Raw genomic sequence first — 26,996 nt, 5'->3', positions numbered from 1 at the left:
CACATTATGTCTTACCCTCCCAGAAGACTGACTTACATTATTGTGCTGAGGGCTGCTGCTGCTGATGGTGATGATAGGGCAATGAGACTGTTCAAAAATCAAGGACACTCACGGAGAAGCACACGCAAACAAATATGCACTCAACCATGCGAGGACATGTACATACACCCACCACATATTCCACGGAGTCAACAATCCTTTAAAGGTCCCTTGTGTAACATATAACTGGCTGAATATACTACCCAAAGGAATGTTGTATAAGTGTAGTTGTGTTTTTGTAGCCTTAGAATAAGCCCTTGATATATACTTTAGGCAAGGCCCTTGCTTTAGGGAAGCCGACAATCAATGTTCCTACAGCAACCTAAATGAACAACACAGCCAGAGTGTTTGTTTTGCATTTTGAATGAAAAGCTACTATGTAAATGAAGAAGAACGACATCCTTTCTGGTATGGGAAGAACACTGTGGTTCCCGCTTGGGGCAGGTTTGTCAAAATCTACAGTCCTACCACTAACTCACAAACTGGACTTTTAAATGGAATCAATAATTACTTTGGTCCAAAACCTCAGACAAACACACTCCAAAAAAAACCTTAGCTATCACTTTTAAGGTCCAGTGTGCAAGAATTCATACTGGACCTTTAGAAGTGCTCTCTTGTGGAAAAACTAAAATGTTACCAAAGAGTTAAACTGTGGGTCATCCGGCATTTAAGCAACAAACAGACATTGTTGTCCGTTTGTTGGGCTTCGATATTCTTTCATGTCATTGGTATCAATACAATTTCAATCAAAATGTATTGAAAGTTAACATAAGTTTGGTATAAAAGACAGATTCAGATTAACAAAACAACATTATATGTTTTTATGCCTGGGCAACCATGGACCCCTCGTAGTGTTTAGAATATTACATCACTTCTGTTGCTGATGTGTGAATTAATTTGCTCCCTCTGACATCTTTCCCTTTGATGTCCTCGAAGCCAAAGTACCATCATCTACCACTTAGAAATTATTGTTTCAAGTGCTTTACATTGAGCAGCCTCCATTCTGGCAGTTACCCACTCTTCTTAGTAAATTCAGTGCACTTTTGCGCTACTTAAACGTTCACTCATTTCTAACTACTGTCCGCTGCCTTGTCACAGTGACTTATTCATAGATGACTTGACTGGTACCTCAAGAATGGTTCGGTGACCTTGGATTAATGTTGTCTTAGTGCAACATCTGCCTTACGGGAAACTCCACAAGCAATAAAGGTCAACCGACATCACCGTCTTGGTTTGAGTGGAACAAAGAGTAGAGCCCTGAGGTAAAACAGTTACGGTCCCACTCGCTGGCTCCAGACAGATGGCTCAAGTCCGAGGGATTTAGATCGACTGAGGGTGTTGAAGCCTGACAAACTGCAACGGGCCAGAAAGTCTGCTTGTTGTTTGTCACCAAAACTGAGGGAAACAAGTTTTCACGCCAAATACATAAAACAGCAGAAATGCAGTGCCAGATGTACACTGCAAAACTTGCCAATTTTATTGAACGACCACTTTAAGAAGCAATAATTATGAGCTCATTTATCAAAAATGTGCTGCATTTGTCAGTCACCTGATATGTACTGCTATTGGTTTATGTATAGATTTTTTTTTTTTTCAAACACAAGTGCAACATTTACAATGACAACACATTTACATTTTGTCCCATGTTTGAAAAGGAGTAGGCAGACGTATAAACTTACATGTACCTACCCCATTCCTATTACACACAACTCAATGTATAGATGACTTTATCCAATCACCAAATATTTACATATTTTCAGTATTTTATACAATGTTGTAAATGTTCTCCATACAACACAATAATGTCTGGCTTTAAACATAACCATTTCCCTGGATTAAACGGCTGTCCTTCATCCTTATATGTATCCTTTTATTTATTCTATTATTATTATTTTCATTTTTTTATTTTATATTTTTCATTCTGCATCTGTTGTTCCATAATTTAACCGCTGAGATGAACTCCTTTGAAGAGAAAGTTATAATGATCGGTATAATGAGGTGTAAAAAAACAACAACTTGACAATGTTTTAGTTTTTAAAATTGTTGAGTTGTTAACTTTCTCATGACATGTCAGTCAACACTCTCAAAGGGACTGGGCAATTTGGCTGACTCTCGGTTGACTGACAAGTGAATGCACAACAGAATGCTTGGAGCACTTAGCTTTGTGTTGATTGGGAGTTTGCCATCAGTGTGATCACAGAGTGATGAGCTTTGATCTGTATCACCGCTCTAGCTGTGACATGCGGATTCTAAGTGTGACTTCATTGCTGACATCAGCCACTGAAGCCTTTGATCTGGTATGAACTAGAAGAACTGGAATCCTTGGCGATGTATTCAGTCGACTGTATTCAATCAACTGTCAACCAACCACTCAACCAATTTGTTTTTATATTAGCGGCTACAACTTAACCAATTTATCGTACATTCATTGTCTGCCACTTTATCCTCCGCATGAGGGTCGCATGATTTAATTCAACGTAAGTCCATAAAAACCCTAAAAGAAAAGATGGACGGAAATGTATATCCCCACATTTATGTGGAGAGAACCCTGGCCATCATTAAACCGGATGCCATCCACAAAAGTGAGGAGATTGAAGACATTATCCTAAAATCTGGATTCACTGTTCTACAGGTAGGTTTGATATTTTTTCTCATTTAAAAATGTTAAGAGAGTCTAACATGGACACTTTTTTAATCCACAGTGTGTGTTGTATTGTGTAAGGCAGGGGTCAATCCAACTTTTCATACCTGAATGAAGATTTTAGAGGCTATAGTTTGTGTATAAGACATCCCTGATGTTCTCCCTTTTTTACTCTTTGTTTGTCCGTGAATGAGACACCTCATACCAGTGTGTAAAATTCTTCCTCTATTAGTTCCCGGCAGAATTTCCAGTGAGAGGTGTAACGCTGCTCTCCACGGGTCAAAGTTCTTAATCCCTGCTCAAAATTCTTAATTCCTGAGATTAACTCTCTCTGGTAGGTTTCACTTATTGGCATCATTCTGATCACTTTTATCCATCCCTGTGACAGAAGCGGAGGCTGCAGCTAAGTCTAGAGCAATGCAGCGACTTCTACGCAGACCAGCATGGAAAGTTCTTCTTTCCCGACTTGACCGGCTTCATGAGCTCTGGACCCATCATTGCCATGACTCTGGCCTGCCACAATGCTGTTGCACACTGGAAGTCCCTTATAGGGCCGGTCAACAGCAATATGGCTAAAGAAACTAATCCAGATTGGTGAGTTTGTTGACTTGGTGTTGTGGGTTTTTGTTTTTTTTTAAATACAAAAACGTATTACCATTGCCATTTTGAGTTAGTGCATATTGGGGCTGATTGTCTGAAGTAGACGAGTAAATGTTTGTGCCCAGAAAAACCAAGGAAATTGTAGAAAAACAAGAGTATTAACATGATTATTTTTTCCCCCCAGCCTTAGAGCAAAATATGGCACTTCTGACCTGAAAAACGCACTCCATGGCAGCAAGTCATTTCATGCAGCTGAGAGAGAGATCAAATTCATGTTCCCAAACTGTAAGTAAAACACACATAGCGTGAAGGTGATACTACACACATACAATCATTTTGTTCCTAACTTATTTCCTCTCTGCAGCTGTAATTGAGTCAATTCCTTCAAAAGAGGCGACTGAAGAATATCTGAACAGATATGTTAACCCAACTCTGCTGCGCGGACTCACTGAGCTCTGCAAGCACAAGCCACTCAACCCTTGTGTAAGTATTCTGTGCTCAACATTTTTGAGATAAAAGCATGGACAGATTCATTCATTTGCCGATGTTTACTGCATTGTGTTGCACTGTGTTGCTTGCCGCCTGTGCACCTGGGGTCATTGTAATTTATTTTTTGCACTCTCGTTTGGATAGGTTTGGCTTGCTGATTGGTTGATGCAAAACAGTCCAAACAACCCACAAATATGTGATGGAGTCCCTGTAAAAAAGCAGAATGGCGAACACTGAAAGACGGGAATCAGGATAACAGTCTGCCTACAATATAGTTGTGATATTATCACACACACAGACACTCAAAGACTTAAATTATGGTTAATTAATTAAAAAAAAAGTGTGTTACATGCCGTATTTGTTATATGTGTGTTACACGTAATGAATTTGAAATCTCACAATATGTTTCTATCGAGATAACAAGTCCAACCGACAGTGGTGAGTGTGATGCATTCTGATTGCAGACAGCTGGTCTTGCAGTAATGGGATCAGTTACACGCATGAAATGTTTTGCTCCTCCTTCGCCCACTCTAGATTGCTTAGGGGGACCATATACAACCGTCCACACTGGCACCATTTTCACTACAGAGGCTCCGAGTGGAGCTCACAGGATAATCAGTATGCATGGAATTATGGTCTCTATAGGCTTTCCCTTACTGCAGCTGAAATAAAGCTTCAGTTTTTGCCAAAGACAAATTCCAATACGTCAGAAAGAACAATGACATCAATTGTTTTCACAGTATCATGAAACTGACTATTGCGATACATCGCTACTTAACATTGTGTATCCCACGAGCACCCAACAAATGACTTCATCCATCCATCCATCCATCTTCTACCGCTTTATCCTCCACGTGACAGTCACAGGAGGGCGCTGGTGCCAGTCCCCGGTGACAGGGCGAAAGGCAGCGTACACCCTGGACAGGTTGCCAGTCCATCACAGGGCCCAAATGACTTCAATAGGACAAAAAGGAAATGCCTTACCTAGTACACAACATGATATTATATACAAAATTATAAAAGCTTAATCGTCACTGACAGGTTTTGCAATCCGCAACTAATCAGCACATGACAGTCACTAAGTGTGACATTTTTAGACACAGCCCTTGGAGAACTGCCAACACAGCCACGATGTTTCACAGAACCCAACCTCATTATCCCCATGCTGGAAATTTGAGTCTGCCATAACTCCAATCAGAACCCAGGACAGGGTGGCCGCAGTTGAAATACAAAATCCCAACAGGAACACAACAGCAGCATCAAAGAGAACGTAAGTGTACGCTGTGAAGTTATTTTAAAAACATATTTCTTATTTCATCTGCAGGGCCTTTTATAGAAAAATGTTTTCAAACATGCACCGTCATATGTCCTCTGCAGTAAAATAAAACTATGCATCACTTCACTCCTTGTCACACAAGGACCAGCTCATCAAAACATGATTTACAGCACCAGTAGTCAAAAACCTCCACATTAAAATATCAAAAATCTAAATCAAACTCTGTACTTGTGATCATTTTTGAGTTATCTTGCTGCTTTATCGCACAAAATGTGCATTATAATTTAATCGCTACATTCTGGAACTGTGTCTGGAATTTAAATGCTGAGAAATGTGGACTCTAATGTGATTAACAGTTGTGATCTCTCCGTCTGTCTGTTCTTTGCACTTCAATCTGTCTGCTAACAGTGGGGCTTAACTGCCGGGTCTACTACACTTGCTTTTCATTAGAGTAGCAACAATTAGGTTGAAGTTGTGACCTTGAAAATCCATTAATTTTTTTTTTTTTATCAAGAGATACGGGATAATTAAGTCACGATCTCGAGATTAGAGCAAACCAATGAAACAAAGACATGTGCACAAGGTCATACTGTAGACAGAAATGAGACTCAACTTTTTGCTAGGTGTGTGTTTAATAGTCAGCCAAAAAACACTTTCAAAAACAGTCACTTTATTCACACAATAATATCTCCACTCTGTGCTACTGCACGGTAAAACAAAGTTTCAATACACTGACCATGATCACAATGGACATAGTGTAGTATCAAAACCAATTGATACATGAATCTCCACATTTATCTGGTGGTCTCATCCGCTTAAACAAATGACTGCTATATATAAGAAGCTATAGTGTAGCCATTTGTGGGGCCACACCCTGCGTGCTGGTAAATGCAGCTGATTCATCCTCTGACATAAAGTTTGGCATTTGCCAACCTACTGTTCGCTCTTGCAGCTCTGCAAGACTGTCAGTTGTAATCAGTAATAAACGGACCTCCTGTTGTTGTCACAAAAGGGAGGAGGCGCAAGGTTGTTCTGTGTTGGTTTCCGAAAAGTGCCTCAAATTGTTCTGGGACCATTTCAGGATCCAGGGAGCCCTTGGTTCTGTACTAACATGCCTGCTTTGTGTCTGTCTGATGAGCTGCTCTCTGACCGGCTAAAGCGCCAGAAGCTATTTTTAGATTAATTCCCATGAAACAAGAACGGCCAAGTCCTTGAGGGGCCTGGCCTATAGGAGGAGGAGATGTCTTGTTTGTTAAAGTAAACCACATTCATTCACTCTTACTTTTCAAAGGACAGTGCCCTTGGCTATGTGCTTTTATTGTTTTAGTGCAGCATGATTGGTTTCACCGAAATCAGACACACAAACACCCACACCACTGTGTGACTGTTCTTTCTGACATGTTGGGATTTGGTGGATGACTATAAAAGCACAGAAAAGGCTCAGTGGGAAGCACCTCCCTCACCATAGCACAGAGACTGTATATGAAGGCACAGTATATATATATATATATATATATATATATATATATATATATATATATATATATGTTTGTTTGTTTTGTTTGTTTTCAACTCTGTTAGTTCCCTCCCTATAAAGAACAAGGGCTGACTGAGAGCCTTTTACAAATTCCTAGTGAATTTACTGGGAATGGTTGGGCCACAAATGCAATTCCATAGATGGTTGTGTTATAAGGATCTCAACATTAATAGCTTTTCATGCTGCCCCCTCTGTGGTTGAATGAATCTGCCTTAAATTAAACTGGCATTCGAACAAGACAACTTTTTGCTGCGAGTCACCTTAATTGATAATGAGTATGAGAGATACAGCGTCCCATTTAATAACCTAAATACAACATTACCATTGAAAGTAAGAGGAAAATAAATGGGCCCTTTCCTCAAATCCTCAAACTCAATATTCCCATCACAAATGCCCTCCCTTACATTTAGAGTGAAGAACACTGTTTTCCTTTTTTGGGGGGGTCCGTATGTTTTCACTTTAAACCTTGTCCTCACTTAATCAAAGAAATCAGTCAATATATCATTAGGCAGTAACCTACAGCTGAGTCGGCTCAGCCTGAGGTCAATGTGGATATTAACTGTCTGATTTCGTTCTGTTTTCATTGCTCAGCCACTCATGAAATCCAATAGATGCACAGAGCTGCCAACAGCGGGACTGTGTAACACCTGACCACTGTCAAATAATCAGGGCAATCGTCATGTGTGTACATTCATCTGTAGCACAGATGTGACTGACGAAAGATGATGGAGCTACATAATCTGTCCGTGAGTCGTCTGCATGCACGTAAACGGTAAATGGTCTGTATTTATATAGCGCTTTTCTAGTCTTGATGACCACTCAAAGCTGGTTTACTAGCAGACCCGGGAATTGAATGCACAACCCACGAGTTGAAAGACAATTTGCTCTACCACTGATCCACCATCACCCCACATCTGTATTGTATGTACGAGCTACACACAGTTGTAAACCACAGAGACCAGAAGAGATAAAAGTTAAATGTTAATTCAATGCTCAGCCTCCATGCTGTCGAGAGCAAAGCCTTTAAAGTCTTACAATCACAATCAGCACCTTCTCCAAGCAACGACAGGCGCCAGTGCAAGCTTTTATGACGGGTCCTTTACTACTCTGTAAAGTCGAGGCTACACTGAGCACAAAGAATTTCACTACTAGTAATAATGTTGCATTGTTACAGAGTACATGACAATAAAAGAATCTTGAATCTTGTAAATGGGAGTTACTATTAGCAAACACACACACACAGTATATACTGTATTATTACATTAAACAACAATGTGGATTTTACTTTGGCTACTGTTGGAAAAGTAGAGAGGAGAGGTTAAAGAGGAAGTGATCAGAACCATGGACAGCGACAGTACTGAGCGGTGAAACACTGAGCCACAGCAGAGGAGCTGTCCAATATCACTATAGTGCTGAAATGACCACTGACTGTGACAAAAAGCCATTAAATGCTATAACTATACAGTGGAATATTGCACAAATAAAAAATGTGTACAATATTCCACTGTATAGTTGTTGCTCCATCGCTTGTCTCCAAAAGAACACAGCTTTACGCACGTCCTTCTCGAGCTGCGCATCAATGGTGCCATGGAGTTTCCACTGTTGATGCACTACACAGGCTAACTGAGACAAGTCATGGAGTTCAATTTTCATTGACAGGTGACCCCAATGTGGAACACAAACTCTTTAGCACAGCATAAACTATAAACCCCAGGTCCACCTCTCCACACGGCGGTGCTGCAGCTGCACCTGCAGCACCGCCTATAGTTACACCATCGGGCAGGGTCATCATTAACACACTTTGTGTGTTTCAGTGTGTACCTGTGCCTCAGTCTAGCATTTGTGAGCACGAATCTTAAGATTTTGCGATCTGAATTTTCTTCAAATCAACACTTGGACGCGGTAAAGCCAAGTGTATACAGTCGATCAAACTGTATGTGTTCATCATTTGCTCGTTTGCTCTTGTGTAAAAAGAAATAAAAGTAGAAGGCTCAGATTTAGATTAAAGCCTGCAAATTAGAGAGGAGACATTTTGTATTTACTGAGTATGAATAAAATGAAATGAAAGGATCAAGAGACAATTTGAATGTCCATTCATAATATCCATGCTATTAAAATGATTACATGAACCAAGTTTACTCATGCAAAAAAACAACAACATTATATTACATAACATTTACTGATCTCAATTTGATGTTGACTTTCATTTTCTAAGCTTGTACAATGTGCTTACTTACGTACTAGTGCACACGATCTCTCAGTCAAAATTAGGAAATACAGCTGACTGTCAACACTGCATTATCACAAGAATACATTGAAACAGGATTGAAAGAGTGAGACAGTGAATGGAATGAAATGCAATCATTGTAATGAAATGGTCGCATTGGACAGTGAACTGCAGAAAAGCTATTAAATTGGAAGGCAACAGATCATATTAACTAAAGGACAATGACGTTTTACTTCTTTCTTTTACTTTTGATGAGTGTATTTGTCTGTTCACCCCAAATGTATTCAAATCCAATAATATACTGTATTTGTTTTATCTTCACATTTAGACAACTTCCAGATTTACGCAACTTCATACTGCAGTTCTAAACCATAATGTCTCTATAGAACCTGCAGGAAGAGATGATGGCGACATGCTTAGATGCAGCAACTTCTGGCTCTTTGTTACAGCGCCTATTGTTGGTATGTGCGTTAGTGCCCGTATTGTGTGTGTGTGTGTGTGTGTGTGTGTGTGTGAACGTTCAAAACAAACCTACATCATGATAGAGATGTCGCCCTGTCGCTGACATACTGCATCTCAGTGTGGTTTTCTGGCTGTGAAGCCACTGACAGGAAAGCTCTTCACAGCGTAATAAAAATGGCAGAGAAAACCATCGACTACTCTCTTCTTTCGCGGGAGGAAGTCTCCAGCTCTCTCTGTGTCTAAACAGAGCCAGGAGAATTATCAAAGATTGCTCGCTGTTCTCCCTCCTGCCCTCTGGCAGGAGACACATGAGCATAAGGTTTAGGACAAGCGGACTCTTCTATCCATGGGGCCTCAGGCTGCTAAATTTGCAATCGTGTTAGATATGTGAAAATTGATTTATTCATGTGCAACATTCATTGATTTGTCAATTTCTAATCTTTTAATTACTTTTAGCTGGGTTATCTTCATCTTATGATTGTTTATGTTGCCTGTTCTGTTGTTGTCGGATTGATCTTTTTTGTGTTGGTGTTATTGCCTTGACACTCTTTTCCATTGTATATTCTGTACAAGGACAATTGACGCTTTCTAATTTTAATTCTAATTCTGTACAACCAGCACTGCTCTCAATAGACCACATGAAACACATCTTTTAATTCATGTAACTGCAATTTAACATGTATGTCAGAATGTCTTACATGTGCAATTCCCCTCCCTGTTAAATATTGATTTGGTTTAACTTTGTTTACGTTGCACGATAATTATATTACTTTAAATATTGAATACTTTCATCTTTTCTATATCTATAATGCATGTGAACTATTCATTACCTTTATATTTTAACTATCTATACTGCTTCAACATTACATATATTACATTAACACTATTAAAGGATCTGGACAGAGATTCCCAAAATTTGGGGTCTTCCCATGTGAGAATTAATAATCATGTCCTTTGCATCATCACACTATGAATCAAAGTTCCCCCCCCCATTTTAATAAATATGAACCACTCTTATCAGTAAGTGTGTAATGGTGCATGTACAGTATGTGTGTGTTAGTGCCTTGACATCGCAGCTGAGAGACAGCATAGCACAGTGAAGCTTTTCTCTCTTTACAAATCTAAGATTTATCAGATGCAGACCTGCAGTATTTGGGTCCAGTATTGCTGGGGTGAAGGAGGCCATCACCTTCATCTGGTTCTGGATGATTTTCATCATCTATGACGGGCTGTGGATCATCATTCCAGATCCACTGCTGGCGTCTGTTCATTGAAACTTTGCAGAAGTTCACTTTACCTTCACTAACAATCACCTATTTTTCCTGGGGAATTCAGGAACCTGGGGCTTCTCTTTATGATCCCATACCTTGTAAGCATCAGATGGTGCAGCTATAACTTTCTCCAACTAAAGGTAGACACAGTAAGTAAACCCAAACAGCTTGGTTACAGTGTGGCTGTAGTTGACGATCTTATAATGTGTAGTAGATTTTCCTTGATACAGCTAGCTGACAAACTATGCAGATATGCCTTTTTGGACACTATAGTGAAGTATAGTGTATATGACATGAGTTAAGGAGGAGGTCATGGTCTCCTTTGTGCAGTGCAAGGATGTCAGACTGTGCAGAGAGACTCACAACTGTATGCGCAAGCAACCATTTGGCTTTGAAGCCAGTATCAGGTGCTGCTGCATGGAGATGAAGAAAAAGTATAATGAGGCACCGAGGGCCTAAAATCCCACAAAGAAGGGAAAGGGGTTCAACAACAAGACAATTATCCTGATCATGGCCAATTTCCAACTCAAGTGGGCTACCAGTCACATGCCTCCCATCAACAGCTGGGATAATTTCTCATCTCCATGCAACCACATCTCCCAGGAGTCAAGATCCTGAGTGTCAGGTGGCATTTCCAGTCAGAGCAGCATTGTGTGTTCACAGTGACAGCAGCAAGACACCGACAACCACTGACAACCATCCGGGAGAAATTCATAAGACCTAGGTTAGCTGGCAGCATAACATTTGGAATAACACTTTAGCGCAAGAGGCTCTCACTTAACAGGCCCTATTTTAATTGTGCAAGTGCAGAGTGGAAGGTTTTAGGTGAATGGATGGCGTGGTTGACTCCAAATGAATCATGTGCGAACATAATATATCTGCTTCGGCCTTAACTCTACTGTGTCTCATTTTGACACTGAAATATGACAACAGCAACAGGGTGTAAATAATAAAACCTTTACGTGTCATTTTTGCTAAAAAGCAAAAAGCCAATGGCAAAACAGATTTATGAGCTCTGTTTGTCTGATTTCTCCCACCGACAGAGACTGATAACCCAAGTTATAGCCCACAACTGGTTTGAGTTGAGGTTTGTGGTTATAGCAGTCTGTTGACATTTTGCATTTTATTACTGTGTGTGTGCGATGGCACTATAGTGACACTTTTTTTTAAAATCAGAATGAAGGCCTGATGGTTGCAGGGAATCAACTGCATAGTCCTTATTTATATTCATTACATTCAATAAGCTTTTCCTATTGTCTTGAACAGCTTTGGACATGGATACTTAAGGATTTGAATACACATAGACGATTGTAGACTGCTCTACCACCATTATTGTTTCAACTGTGTTGTACAGAGATTGCTGATGCTGCATTTGCTTATTTTGTTTGATGGATCAGACTAATATATCTGCATTTAATTAATATTTGTCAATAGTATTTAGTTATTGCTGCACAAGTGCTTAGTTTTATGTTGACAGTAGGCGATTATACTTGCATTACTTCTTTCTTCTGAAGGTGCAAGGCTGGCAGATTACAACATGCAAAGGGAGGTAGAGCCTGAACACTACACAAAACTGTGTAGAGGACACAAGGTTTCGATCTGGTGTGCATCTTCCTCTGGTCAGAATTAAGTCATTGTGCACAGTATTTAGTTTTTTACAGTCACAAATTCTGAGATCCAACTGAGATCTCAGCTCTCAGGCTGCTTCAGGGTAAAGTTTTGGAAGTAAGTGTTCACCATCTTCCTTTTTTTTTAACTTCCCTATAGTCCATCGAGCTTGCATGATCCTGATTTATCAGTGTATGTTCCTGTTGGAGCTGCATTGTCAACCGTTGCACAGCAGCATTAGAGCAAAATGCCCATTAAAGCCAGGGTTTATTCAGTGCTGGAGCATATTTGTACGACTGAGAGAAGGTGATGTGCTGGTTCCAGTGCATTTGGAATTTAGAGGTCTTCCAGGAATGCAGAAGCGGGAGGGAATTACCATCTGTTAGTTCATCGCCAACATCCAACGCAGCACTAAGTGTCTTCCTCATGCATAATTACCCACACACACACACTTCATGAGGCTGTCTCTCCTCTCTCTGAGATTGCCGTGGTCACTGCCTTGGCTCACTCCTGATTTAGCAGCAGATTACAGAGTTAGATTAACACGGCGGAGCATCAGGCATTTCATTTAAAGACAGATGCCAGGTCATTAGAAATCTGTTTCCCTGAGGGATTAGGTCTGGATTCAGAAAGGCTACACTAAACTTTTGCTGTGAGATACATTATGATCCATTCATTCACCTTCACCTGCTTTGTCCTCTAGAGAGTCACAGGCCGGAGCTCATCACAGCTAACATTGTGCAAAAAGCAAGCTATAACCTAGGCATGTCACCAGTCCAGCACAGGGCCAACATACAGAGATTAACAACACCTCACACTTGCATTCACACCTATTGTGAGTTTAGAGTTTTCACTTATCCTAATCCTCAATCTGCATGTTTTTGGACAGTGGGAGGAGGAAACCAAAATAAACAGAGAGAGTCCAATGCAAATAAAGCGAGAACACTCAAACTCCAGATAGAAAGGCCATTGGTCGAAACACTTACAATGTAAGACGTCGTGCCACAGTGTAGCCCACACACATTGAAATTAATCTGTTAATCAATAACTTGGTTTTCAGGTTTTGAGTCCTTTCCAGAATTTGTATTTTTGCAACTGCAGGTTCAAAAAAATGCAGTCTTTTTGAGCTGCGATTGGTCATGACTGGTATATGAGAGAAGAATTTATTTTATGTGACAGAGTTCAGTATGTAGAACACAGAAAGAGACTTATGTACGGTATGTGCTCTGCAGCAGCAGTATAGTCTCTTTGGACAGTCCTCTCATTCCAGTCACATAATGCTGCAAGCAGGGCTGTCTGCAGGCCTGAGCATCCTGCCAAACAAGAAAGTCTTTTCACTGTATGTGTGTCTAGACATTTTTACTTTGGCTGGGCCCGGAAACTGTTGATCGCCTTCTCTGTCACATTGATGGGGAACCTCGGCTTTTTATTTTTATGCTATTTCTACATCTACCCAGTTTCAAGCTGAAATCATTGCCAGCGGAGAGGAAATACAGTATTCCACCCAAGACAAAGGTATACAGAGGAAGCAAAGATAAGGAAAGACTTTTCTAGCGTAGAAAAAAGAACAAGGGACAAGATGAAGAGGGTTGTTTAGTATGCTCTCCTTGTGCTTTGTAAATGTCCCTGGTTTTTTTTATCTGATGGAAAAATTCTTAGTGCCTACAGTTCTCTCTATTTTTTCTTCTCTCTGCTTCTTCCACCGTCAATCTCACAATCCCTTCCTCCTGTCCGCTCCCCTTTATTCCTCTCTATTCTATCCGTCTTGAGGCAGTGAAAGCTGAACAGACAGACAGCTCGTGGAACAAAACACTGTCAGTGAAAGTCAGCCTCAACATTTCACCCCTTGTCTTTCTCCCTTTTTCGTCTGGGGTTTATTTCTCTCCGTTTAGCTCCTTTAGGACGGGCGTTCCATTGCGGGGGCCTTTAAATTCACTCTCCTCTCCAGTGGATCCTCTGCAGTGACAAGGATGTGCATTCCCCACAGACATCCAGAGAGGCAGTTGACTGTCAATTCTGGTTCCAGGTTCCCGTGGGGGTTTTGATACATTGATAAAAGAAGAGAACCTGCTGCATATAACAAGGTGTTCCTCTCTGTGTATGTCAGACTGCATGTGAATTCATGCTGCACACGTCTCAGGCAGTTTGTTAACATACGAAGGGCTTACAGGAATATAGGTTTACACTGTAAACATGCACACACACACACATACTGGTACTGATCAGAGGGAAATCATTCCTACACCCTCCCGTGCCATTCTTCTCTCCCTGCTTCACACACACACACACCTCTCTCTCTCTCTCTCTCTCTCTCCCCCTCCCTCTCTCACACTGCCTCAGCGTCTCAGTGCCACTGGCAGCAGTAACAGCCGGAGAAGAGAGCGAGTATCCTCAAACAGTGCAGAGTGGAGCCAGCACTGATGAGCAAGCACACACAAAACAACGCACACACTCAAACACACACATCCACGGGACGAAAATGGGAGGCGCGCAGAGGCTCCAGCTGTAGTAGGTTCACTGGCTGCAGTCAGACATGTAGGAGGAGGTGCTATGCTTGCCGTTCCATGTCCGCTCCAGTCTTCTAAGTACCTCCCATCCCCCCTGAACGATCGCTCCCTGACTCTGCAGTTGCTGAGGGGCAGGCTGGAATGACCCGGGAGAACAGGAGACACAAGGAGATGTGTTTGATGGGGTAGCCTGTTGGGAGGACTCTCTGATCCTTCATCCCTCTTTTTCTCTGGGCTGACCGATAGAAGACAGACCTCTGATCTGCCCCACAGATACATGCCCATTTAGGAGGGCATGGCTGTGTAGACCGAGGGTCTTCATGAAACACAGCCACAGTGAAAAGGACCACCACAGAGACGCACAGGTAAGAGGCAACACAGCTGTGGCTGTTCGGTTTTATTTTCATCCATACCAATCTGTGCGGACGTGAAAGAATCATCTGTGTAATGCCTAACATATAAATGACTTTGTCATCGGCGCTCATCTGTTGTTTTGATTATTTAATGAAGGTTTTGCAATATGCGTGTTGTTTATGCTTGTCGGCTGTGCTGCATGGCTATTGATTAGAAGATAGACGGGTCTGTGGATGTGCTCTGTGGCAGAATGATAATGGAACATGTCTCTTGGAAGACATGGTCCAATATCATCGGATGTCTTGGGAATGGCAGTGGGAATGAAGAGCGAGGGAGCAGGAGAAGGCGAAAAAGAAGGCATTTCATATGATTTACATGAGAGCCATATTCTTGGATTCTGTTGAGGAGTGACCATTTGCCTTTGTTTTTCCTTCAGTGTCTTTTTTTTTTAATTTATGATTCCTATATTCACTTCACATTCCACGTTGGTTAGGAAGTGGTTGGAAAAAATGCCAACAAGGACTTTGTTGAAGGGGTGCTTACCTGAGCTGGAGAGCAGGATGGGTGCTGGTGGGGAGCTACGCCAAGCCAAGCCAGTGTCTATGTCTATCCAGCTAAACGCCTGGGGACAGAGAGGAAAATGGCATGTGAACCTTCGCACACTGAGAAAGCACACACTGCAGCATTGAAAAGTTCATACAGATGAAAGTGAAAAAACTGGCTATGATGTAATGTAATTTTGCTATTGCAGCACTGAGACTTTCCTGTGACTGTCCCTGCAATAAAGGGGAATGGTCAGTTTACATCTTGCCAATGGAAGCTTTCTCCCCATAATCCACCACAAACATTGTTAAGTCTCATCACGTGACACTGAAATGGTTGTAGTGCTTCACTTGTTCTGTGGGTATCTATGACAAGGACACAGGCAGCCCCAGAGTGCATTTCTGAGATTGGTCCAGGGTGGATGTGCTTATTCAGAGGTGCCTGTGGCTGAGAGATGAACTGTCCAGTGCTGTTGCATGGAGCATACATCACTGAATACAGGGCCATGGACCCAGGAGGAATCAACAAAAAGAAAGACATTACTGAGATGACTATGCTTCTCTGATCCCATTATGTGGCTGAGTAAGTTAAAGAGACACTGAACAGAGGCAAATGGAGAGAACGAAGCAGGACGGGCACAGAGGCAGAGCGGCAGTTAGATGATGAGAGAGCACATTCTTCAATGCTGTAATGAATTCTTCTACAGGTGGAGCGTTCAGCATATGCCACAGATATCACTATTTCCCATTATAAAGGGTGTTTCAGAGTGGATGGTGGCTGATTTGCACGGCATCTATAGATGCCACTCAGACTGACTGACTGACTCAGTTTGGCTGGCGTTTGATTGACAGGCTGTCTGAGGCTGATTGGGTGTTCTTCAGAAGGAAATTCATACTGGTACATATACACACACATATATACATATATATATACATATATACATATATATACATATATATATATATACATATATACATATATACATATATACACATATATACATATATATACATATATACATATATATACATATATATGCATCACTGAGTAAAAAAAAAAATATGATCAAAAACACATTACAGTAATGACATTTTTTTCTATGATCATAATGTACACAGTACATCCATGAACAGCTGCTGATTATTATTATCTTCCCTCTCCCTTCTGCTTAGTCATTAGAGAGGACAGAACAGGCCCAAGGTTGTTGGATGCAACAAAATAACACAACTTGTTGTGATACACCAGTCTCTCGTAACATGGCTCATCGAGAGACACCCTGCATTACAGGACGACTACTGACAAATCCCAGTCCTGGATGCTTTCAAAATCCAATCAGCATCAGAGCAGCAGTGACTGATGCACACAAGGACAGGCAGTTGGCAGAGGCTGACAACTCTGTAGAGTCACATACTCTAAATGCACATTATAAAATCAGACCGGGTAGGGTACAACCCCCAGATTATTCTACTTAGAATGTGCAGCACTTAAATATGGATGGGGAACAACACAGATTATTTAAGCTTCCCGAAAATGTGAGCATTAAATGTACATGTAGATGCACACAATGTTTTGTACAGATTTCCCCTGAGATCCACTAATATCCACCTTTGCTTTCGTTTGGCTCAATGATTATTGTACAGCTTCTTAAACGTAAGCAGGATGTATGCAATCATTATGTGCACAGGGCTGTGGCTTTTTGTTTCACCTAATATGTTTACCAATGAATCTCACGAAGAGACCAACAATGAATGAATGCTGGAATAATTGTATGTGCAGCTATAATGGGATGCAGCTTATGCCTCCATGAACTCCATTGCTGTGTTTGGATGACGCATGTTATATTATATTGAGCATGGGTGATGCAGTTTATCTCTCTGGCCAGAGTAAAATAAGATCACATTACAGTGCACATATTAAATGATGTCAGCCCAGCACCAAGCAGAGGCACTGAGATAAAAAAAAAAAAACAGCCATGTAATTATTTCAGGATAATCTACTTTGGGCATTTGTCACAGCCTGTCAGTCAAAGTAATGGTATTTTAATGTTTTTTAAGAGGTGTTCACATGTGCACACGCGTACAGTATACAGTAAAAAGATTCATAACTAAACAACTTCAGTTTCTGTTGACAGGCAGATTCGATCTGGACATTTGGCAGGACCTCACACACCATGAGCAAAAGCAGTAGCCACTTAGAGAACTGTAAAAGACTTTTCCCTGTCTCAAATTCGCTCACTCTCTTCTTCTCCTGACAACCAGCTGTTTTTGCTGCTGTATCCAAGGGCCCATCTGGCCAAGCTGGAGCCCACACCTCAGACACACACGAAGACAATTTAAAAAAACAAAACAATAAAGCCACCACAGTAATGAACTGACAGTGTTACTGGGGCGATAAATATCTGAGTAACAACATGCATATTAATTGGCATTTTGTGCCAGCACATTTCTGAGAGTCACGCTTGGTCTCCGCAGATGAGCAATGCAGTGTTACCTTACTTGGCGGGGATCCCAAACAATGAATTGGGGGAGAGAGGAAAAAAAAACGAAAACACTTGCAGCATAAATAAAACTACACTTTTGACACTGGATCGTTCAGTATGTTGTGTGTGTGGCTGCTTTCAGACACACACTGATTTGCAGTCTCTTGTACATTCCATAAAATTGGTCCATTTGTATTCCCAGGTGTTGAAGACAATGTTTGAAGTGTCTCCACTTTGATTCAGACAAGTGAGTATTGTAATCTCCAGCAAAATCATGCTGCGTCCCCTTATGGGATTTTGGAGGGGTAAGTTCGAAACCACTACCGCTTGAAACTTGATTCCAAGTGGCAACGAACGGGAGTGAAAATGGAGGACCACGGTGTGAATGCAAATGTCCACAGAGGATGATCCAGAGATTCTCATGCCAGCTCCCGTAATCTATAAGCTCTGGTGAAAATCCATGTGAGCTCATGTGAGAATGCAGCAAGAGAAACTCCTGCTGTTGTGAACAAATCTCATCCAATGTCCTGCTGCATTCATCATTATGTGAACAGCAAACACTGGGGAATGTACAGACCCAAATGGCCGGACATTAGACACAAAGTTGTGTGAAAATGGCGTGTGGTGATGTGTGAGTGCGCTTTTTAAACGTGTGCTTGTTGTCAGTTACTCACTCGGTCCAACAGCTGACAGGCAAATTGCCATGGAAACACACATCCATGCTCTCTTAGGGATGCAATATCCTGTTTTTTTTTTTTATCAAGTATCACCTCAAGGACAGAATTTGGTTTAATAATAAGTACCTGCAAAAATGATAACGCTCTCAGAGAGGATGTTGGTTAGAATCACTGTAGGCTCTTAACGTTTAGACCAAACACTTCAGGGGCCTGTTGCCTCAGGAACTAGTGAGACATGAATTATCATTCAGGAAGTTTGGTCCCGCTTGATTATCACATGAGGGTAAAAGCTTTTCACATAGAAAGTTATTACGATGCTAAGAATTTGATCTGAAAAGTATAATTCACATGAGACGCCTATCAGGGATTTGAGGTCGCATAAGATCAATGTCTTCATGGATGACGTATCTAACGCTGCCAAGTTCAACTTTTGTGCCAGTTTGTGCTAGAGCACCTTTTGCATTAGCAGGAATAAAGTCACTATATCATTTAATCTCATTCAAATTAAACAACAGAAGTATGAAGCTTGCTTGTGCCACTGAATCGCAGAGTTGTCAGTCCTTTATGAACACGATTTCCAAAACAAATCAGAATTAATAATGCCTTTTATCCATAGGAGCCTTTCAAAACACCTAAGGTCAACACTGCTGAACAATAACATTAGCCATAAAAGCCATAGGGTGTTTTGAGGAAGCTGCTGAAACAACTGATCCTGTCGCGTGTCTTCAGACGACAGTCTCTCTGAACACAGCCCAGGTCCGTTAATAACACATCCAGTACTCCATTTTAACTGTTAATGCACAGAGCAGGGAATGCTTGAATGAATTAACATAAAAAATCATGGAACAAAATCCCACTCCAGCTTCAAAAGCACTCAGGCCAAAAATGGAGGCTTCACATCCACAGTACAGTCACATCCAGAGCTGAAAATGCTCAGGGTCATGAATCATTTGGAGAGATGTGTGCAATCTTTGGAGAATATTTGCATCCGCTCTCGTCTACACAACTATGCTTTTGCAGGCTTTACACACAAACACACACTTGCACGCAAAATAAAAGCCCAATCTCTAATGCTTGGATCACATTGATGACTTTTCTGTTTTTGTTTTACTGGGTACAAACATAGCTGAGGGCTGTAAAAGCTTATTACATTATTAACTGCTTTTTATTATTGTTTCCTCCTCTGTCACAGTTTCCAAAGGCTGTTTCAAAGAATCTGTGGCATTTCATGGTTGGGAATGACAAAAATGCACCCTCGCGTCTTCCTGTAACCACGTAAACAACAGATGACTGCACCGCTTTCTGCAAATTCAGCTCACACCCCAACACTCTTAATTCTGAGGATACTATCTTATTAGGTTTGCCTTCAAGCCCTTTCCACTGTCAATGGCAGAAAAAACACACATTTTAAATGTGCTATGGAGGGGAAAAAAAAAAAAAAAAAAAAAATCCCATTTACATTTTATATGTGAGACAGTTTTAGAAAAATAGCCAGAGGGCTAAGCTGCACACAGAAGCAGAAGTAGTGGGCAGAGATAGTGCTACTATTGGACATGACTGTAGGACACAAGAGCCATCAGTGGCCTCTCTCTCTCCCTCTCTCTGTCCACACTTGTGGAAATGAATCCAGAATGAACTGCATTTTTCAGCACAGTGGAACTTCTACTCTGCAAGTGGTGAAAACATTTTAAAACAGACATATTTACTTAATATTTCTAAATAATTGAATGGATTTCTCCCTCTCTTCCCCTCTTCTTCTTTGCATCAAAATGGTTTGTACACGAATCCACCACGACAACTATGCTGATTCTATTTTTAGATCATACAGCCATCCTCGGTCTAATATATACAGATAGCTGTGCAACAGCTTACCACTCTGAAATAGACTAGACCTCCTGTGCTGAATGCAAAGAAGACAGAAGAAGGCCAAGCGTAACCTTGGGCTGCAGGTTACATACAATCGGTGCTTTCCACGATACAGTTCTAGCATGACTCAGCATGGCACAGTCTGGGTATCAGGCACATCATTTTCCATCACTATAGTACCTCCTCAACATGGGCTGGGTCATCACAGCACGGCTGCACGAAACGGTCAGTTCATTAGAAAAGATTAGTTCAGTACTTCCTGCATGACCGGAGCACAGTCACTGAAGTGAAATACGGCTGAACGGGTTGGGATTTGGCTCATGACCATCGGCTAAATACACCAGACTCCGCTGTTAAATGTTGAGATTTTAGACATTTCCTTGCTTAATGTTGAAAATGAACACATGTTTTCAGGATTTTTAAGTCTTTTTAACTGATCTACAGTTCGCCATTGTTCCGTTCAATTCCTGTGTCAGACGTCGCGCTCATGACTCTTCCAGTGACGGCACTCTCTGACCAATCAGTGTCCGGCGGTCCATCGACATACTATTTTAGTATCAGCGGCTCAGCTCACTTGCCAGAGCAGGTACTAAAAAAAGCACCAGGTACTATCGCTAATGGAAAAGCAAAGTAAACCGAGTAGAGTTGTGTTAGAACTGTCTAGTGGAAAAAGCACCAAATGTGTCCTCTGATCAGGACACTCCATTAAGTGCCTCAGTGTTCATACTGATAAGTCACTCAGGTGGAAGGTTTGAACATCAGATGCATTTTTTTATGTAGATGTGGAGTCAGTGGAGTTGAGCAGAGGTTCATTTTACCACATAGCATTATTACATCATAGAACAACAGCCTGGTAGGGTAACTGGACAGAGGAAAAACAATATTCATGTTGATATATCTTCGATCTTTCAGCCGTGTTGTTAACTTAATAATGTGACTGTGTGCTCATCCAGCTCAGTGAGACAGAGAGGCTACACTGTCAAAAGGAAGTTGGATTTACAGCAGACACACTGCTTTCTTCAAGCGATACAATTATTAGAAATTCCTTTGGACGCCTCAGCTGTATACATTTCCTTCCTGGCCACTCAAATCTAGCGATGCAGCGTAATCCTAAACACACTGACAATAGACTGCACCTAGCCATGGATCTAAAAACTATGACTGTAAACGACGGGATATCACATAGTGAAGGGTCAAAGAACATGACGGCAACACAATTCGGTGGATATTTGGACACATTTCAAATTCGAATCTGCAGAGAGAGAAAACATGACTAGTCTTTTCGCAAGAGGAGCCCTGAGGCTGCAAAACCACCAAGTCCAAAACCAAAAACCTGAAGAGACACCAAAGAGGGAATTGATGTAAAATAAAAAAGCAACAGCTATAGGCAGTAAATCTATACTCATCTCACAACTAAAGCACAAGGCATCACTAGCAGAGTCAGATTGAGTCAGGTTGGAAACATTTTCAGGTCAATTAAAATAAGTTAGTTTATTTGTGACATTCTGGACATTAAATCAGTCGTTTGCTGTAAATTATCATTATAAAAAATATATTGAAACGGTCATTTATAACTTTAAAAAAGGGAGGCTCTGTAATCATATCCTGAAGTAGAATTAGAAGTAGAATATCTTTAATATAACACACGTCGAACAGACAATTCAAGATAGACCTACCTACGACGAACCACAGGCACACACACACGTCCTCTTTCAGAAGACTCACAAGTGTCTCACAGGTGGAAGTTCTGAGGACACACGCACTAATCATGATCATCAGTGAAAGAGGGGCATTCGCTAACAAGCTGTCCCAAACTGAATTGCTTCTCTCTTAAAGCAGATACAGCTCCGTGAAGTGGAACCACCACATTAGCTCGTACGGATTCCTCCACATCTCAGCCTCCAGTGGCCCCCCCCCCGCTGCTTGACTCACATGACATCACCGTTTTATTTAAGAAGACTGGGATAAAAGACGATTTTCCGTCTGGCGCAAGTCTTTGAGTCGTTCATAATAGAGGGATCTTTGTTCAGAAGATCAAACAGACGCACAAGCTGTGATATAAATTGCAACAAGAGCGGTCGTGAACTGAGGAATTTCACAGCAGATTGTCTATTTTTAATCATACAAAGCATTTTCTTCTGGACAAAGCTGAACCGTTTATGTTTAGAAAAGTGTTCTGTTTTATTTATAATACAATCTTTCAGGCTTGGGTTGCCTTTCATTAATCTTAGGGAAATATAGTAAACTTTGCTAATCTCCCAACAATCAAAACTTCAACTTTATTAAATGTATGACTGTTGTCTCAGAATGGAGGGTACAGCCACTGTGGGATGACATCGGCTGCAGCTTCATCTATCATGCACAGCTAAAGAGAAAATAAAAGAGAGAAGAAAAGAGAACAAAAGAAAAGAAAAAGAGGCAATACAAACTTTCTTTTTATGTTTCACGTTAATTATCTTACACCATTTAAATATAATGAAATCTATGAGTGACCACCAACAACACAAATGTGCTCTGATTATTTTCAGTTACATCACTGTTTCTGTGTCTCTGCTCTTAATACAGAAATACGCTCAAATTCAATTTAATAAAATTTAATTTAATTTAAGGGTTTTGTTGTGAGAGTGCTCCACGGTCAGCCACTTCTCCTGAATACACAGTGGTGATTATAAATGCAAAGCATCATTTAGACAGTTTGTTCTGGTATTGCTGTCATTTGTGTCAAAATAAAATGATAAAACTTCATTAATTCAAGCTTGTTACCTCTGTAGTTGGCTAAACGACGGAGCATTTGTAGTCACGTTTCGGTTTTAAGAGTGACAATGAAACAATATGAGGAGGAATTCTCTCCTGGGTGGAGAAAAATATAATCAATTGTAGAATTAACCTCTCTCCTGTCTCCTGCTTTGCTTTGGTGGAGATTTGGGAGCAATCTGATGTGTGTGCTGCTGCTGCTGCTGCTGCTGCTGCTGCTGCTGCTGCTGCTGCTGCTGCTGCTGCTGCTGCTGAAACCTCTTATTACAGAGAACTTCACTTCAAAGGTGTGCGATCTAAACACTTTGACACACTGTCAGTGTTTACAGGTGTGTGTGTTTATTTGTCTGTGTGTGTGTGTGTGTGTGTGGATGTAACCACAGTAGGTTTTCCCAATAACTGAAAGAAAGAAAATAAAAATGACGCAAATTAGATTAAAGCCTCAGGGTCTGAGACTCTTACTTTCAAAATGAATCACTATTATAAACCTTACGGTTGTCAAACAAGCTCGGCACTGCGGTGCCACTGGACACAAAGTATACAACACTTTACAGAGGATCCTCATTAGTGCAAGTATTATTATTATTATTATTATTATAATATGCCATTTGAGGTACAATACAATATAATAAGCGAAACAATGCACCTATGTCTCCCCAACGTACGTCTTAAAAAATACAGAAAATAAAAACCATTGCACCATTGTAGTTAACAGGGTTAGTGTGTTAGCAGTGTCATGTTATCACACACACACACACACACACAGGGAGACATAGGCACACATACTCTTATTCTATCACACAATATCATTTAATAATAAGGATATAATTGAGTCAAATGCACTGGCATATTCCTGTGAATTTTGTTTATATCACGCTGTGTTTTGCACCAAGGAAAATAGGAACTGGTTTCACTGAATATGCTTTAATATCTTTATAATGAAAGTAGCAGCGGGGTGGAAGAAGAAGAGCTACGAATAAACTGTGACAGTCCATGACAAAAATAAATTGCGCTACTACACAAGGGAATTTTTTTTTTATTTAGTTTTTTTTTCCCATTTGTGTACTTTTCCTCATAGGTTGAAAGTGGGTGGTGCTTTAGCAAAACACTGACATAAAACAGGCTTTACTGCACAGCGTGTAACGTTTGGTGATTTGGTTGTTGGCGTTGTTATTATTCTGCCTTTGTTTGGTCTCGATGAACAGAGAATTCACCTCTGAAACCTTTTTTTGATTTGTGTTATCAGTGATGCTCGAAACCTGTTCACAGCCGTCTTGCTTCACGAGCTCAAGGCCGCTATTGCCGCCGTCTGATTGTGTGACAATGGTGTGAATGTATCAGACATATGTTTGTACGTAATGCTCTGTCCACAGTTTACACGCGTAGACATGGATCATAATCATCCACAGACAGTTTCGGTGATTGTAGCATTCAGCCCACAGGTCTGTTAGCCTTCGTAGGTTCACACACACACACACACACACACACACCAACACCATGATTGTGTGGGGGTACATTCATTCTCGTCTAATTTGAATTTTTAATGGATTCAGTCTCTCTGAGGAAAATAGAGAAGTGGCTTCTGTGAATGCTCATAACCCCCTCATCCGCATCCCACCTTTTAAATTTCTAAAAAACCCCAGGGAAGGGTGCAGCTCAATATGAACATTTAATGTAATTGGACGTACTAAAAGTGGTATTATGCAGAACATGTCCCCATATAAATAGCACTCTGTCGAGCATGAATGGCTGATTTAATGAGAAACCTACCTGTTCTTTTTGGGTTTTGCCTACACTTACTTTAAAGTTCTAATGACAACTGGCCTGTCAACAATATTTTTTGGAATAATAACAATAGAATAATACATTAGGTTACATTACATTATTAATATATGTACAAGCTTGTCTAGTGTTTTAATTACAATTGTCTACATGTCATTATCGATTACATCTTTTGTATTTATTTTATTTCTGTCAGTTTCTTGTGATGATTTTGCATCATTGTCATGCTCTTTTATTGTGAACTATATATCAAAACAAACACTTTACTTTGAAATTGTGCGCACTTATATTATCATGACTATTTTTGATTTGCAAGATGTCATTTCAAATCACTGACCAGACTAGAAGTTCATTGGCCCCAGGTCATTTTGAGAGTTTGAGGGCCCTGGTCTCATAATCAATATGTCAATAAAAAGAAATACTGCCTGTCGTACTAAAATAATTGCAATTCATTTTCAAATATACAGCCTGGTAGATTAAAGAAATTCAATAAATGGGTACAGAAATGATCACTTATTTGTGCAATAGTGATTATTAGGGGGGGGTTCACATTAAGATCAACCTCGTCTGATTTCTTCTCCCTCCTGACATTAGCCTTTTAGTTTGACTTACTGTATACATAAACAGAGGCGTCATCGATCCTGTCCAGGAATTTTACAGCCTTTAACTCAAAGAGGTTTCCACAGCTGAGGGCCACTGCTGAGATGAAGCTCTCATCTGGTTAATTAATGGTCTGCAGGTAATGTGGGCATCTTCAACAGCAGCGGAGCACGCTCTCCGGAGAAGCATCAGCCCGTAATGAAGGGCACTTAGACCACCTGCCAGGAGAGCACAGCCATGATTAAAAGTCACCGAGTTCCGTCAGAGTAAAACAGATTGTTCTCAGATGGTTTGCTGAAACGCCGCGCTGCAGCGAAGCCACAGGTCGTCGTGTATCCGTGCTGTTTCCAAGTAGAGCGCAAACATGAGAATTGGCAGCAAAACGAGTAAAGGATAACGCTGCCCATAATCTCGGTGTTGATGAAGAAGTGTGCTTCAGTGAGGAGTGCAAACACAGATGAATTTGCTTTGCGCAGCACGTTTCATTCAGACATGGTCTCCGAGGTCTGCAAAGTCTGGATGCAGACAAATCCTCTGCTAATGGTCTGCCCATCCTTTTGGGGATACAGTGAACACTGGTTTTGTAAATTACATTTTCGAGTGTATATCTTCCTGACAAAAAATGCTGACAGCACGCTGCACAACAACTGCACAGCATGAATAATGCATTTGCTAATGAAGAGGAAAAGACAAAATAAGACAATCTTCATGCAAAAGCCTGCTGGGATATGTGCATATAAAGGCTCAATTTGAATGAGTTAAGTGTAATCAGTTTTTAGAATTTGCTGTAGCATCACAGAGAAGGATGTTGCATCTAATTCTGGGACAAAGATTCTCTCAGCAGTGTTGTTTCTTTTCTTTTTTCTTTTCAACCACCGCTGCTGAACTGGAGGTTTCTGTTTCTTTTTAAGGATCTGAAGCCAAAGAGACGGTGTGAGTGTTTTAACAAATGAATTACCTCTGCCAAGGAAGTTATGCTTTTGGCCATGCTTGGCTTTCTGTCTATGAGCAACATAACTCAAAATGTAAAAGACAGATTTGGATGAAATATCCCAAGGATTCTGAAAAACTTTTTTAGATTTCAGTGGTAACCCAGATAAGGGTAAGGATTAGGATGTATTTTGTAGGAACAAATAGGAGAAATATGTCCAACACAGTCACTATAGGTTTTTCCCCCTGATCTATCAACAACACTGTTTGGTTGAATTCTCATTAAACCTTTAGAATCATGATCTTAATACCCTCATTCCATCAAGCTATTGCAAATGCCCGCGATTGGTGAGT

General features: G+C 40.8%; 3 protein-coding genes across 8 annotated transcripts in view; 2 read left to right on the top strand and 1 right to left on the bottom strand.

Moving 5' to 3' along the window:
- Positions 1 to 26,996, bottom strand: part of si:ch211-153b23.7 (uncharacterized) — a 147,472-nt gene that overhangs the window by 57,874 nt on the left and 62,602 nt on the right. For 2 of the 5 annotated variants that reach the window (XM_058649154.1, XM_058649153.1), the window contains 2 exons: positions 25,725 to 25,930; positions 15,555 to 15,633 (listed from right to left, as the gene is read on the bottom strand). In XM_058649154.1, the coding sequence (XP_058505137.1) occupies positions 15,555 to 15,633; positions 25,725 to 25,748 (103 nt within the window). In that variant the 5' untranslated portion in view covers positions 25,749 to 25,930. Of the gene's footprint in view, positions 1 to 15,554; positions 15,634 to 25,724; positions 25,931 to 26,996 lie in introns of those variants that run through there. The other 3 variants (XM_058649156.1, XM_058649157.1, XM_058649155.1) reach the window with 2 other exon arrangements.
- LOC131472227 (nucleoside diphosphate kinase homolog 5-like) lies at positions 2,303 to 5,213 on the top strand. The gene is made up of 5 exons (XM_058649162.1): positions 2,303 to 2,671; positions 3,069 to 3,274; positions 3,465 to 3,565; positions 3,645 to 3,763; positions 3,914 to 5,213. The coding sequence occupies exons 1-5, from the start codon at positions 2,546 to 2,548 to the stop codon at positions 4,004 to 4,006; spliced, it is 645 nt and encodes a 214-aa protein (XP_058505145.1). The 5' UTR covers positions 2,303 to 2,545; the 3' UTR covers positions 4,007 to 5,213.
- frmpd3 (FERM and PDZ domain containing 3) overlaps positions 14,935 to 26,996 on the top strand; it is a 69,938-nt gene continuing 57,876 nt past the window's right edge. For both annotated transcript variants that reach the window (XM_058649152.1, XM_058649150.1), the window contains exon 1: positions 14,935 to 15,022. The gene's annotated coding sequence lies outside the window, so the exon portion shown is untranslated. The remainder of the gene's footprint in view (positions 15,023 to 26,996) is intronic.

The sequence above is a fragment of the Solea solea genome, chromosome 14 (genome assembly GCF_958295425.1).
Source record: "Solea solea chromosome 14, fSolSol10.1, whole genome shotgun sequence".
Taxonomy (NCBI): domain Eukaryota; kingdom Metazoa; phylum Chordata; class Actinopteri; order Pleuronectiformes; family Soleidae; genus Solea; species Solea solea.
The sequence above is the reverse complement of the archived record's forward strand: the minus strand, read 5'-3'. Positions and strand labels throughout refer to the sequence as shown.

Coding starts and splice junctions, on each gene's coding strand:
- LOC131472227 (XM_058649162.1), top strand. CDS start 2,546: ATGGACGGAAATGTATATCCCCACATTTATGTGGAGAGAACCCTGGCC. Junction 3,275..3,464: donor AAAGAAACTAATCCAGATTG/GTGAGTTTGTTG, acceptor TTTTCCCCCCAG/CCTTAGAGCAAAATATGGCA. Junction 3,566..3,644: donor CAAATTCATGTTCCCAAACT/GTAAGTAAAACA, acceptor TCCTCTCTGCAG/CTGTAATTGAGTCAATTCCT.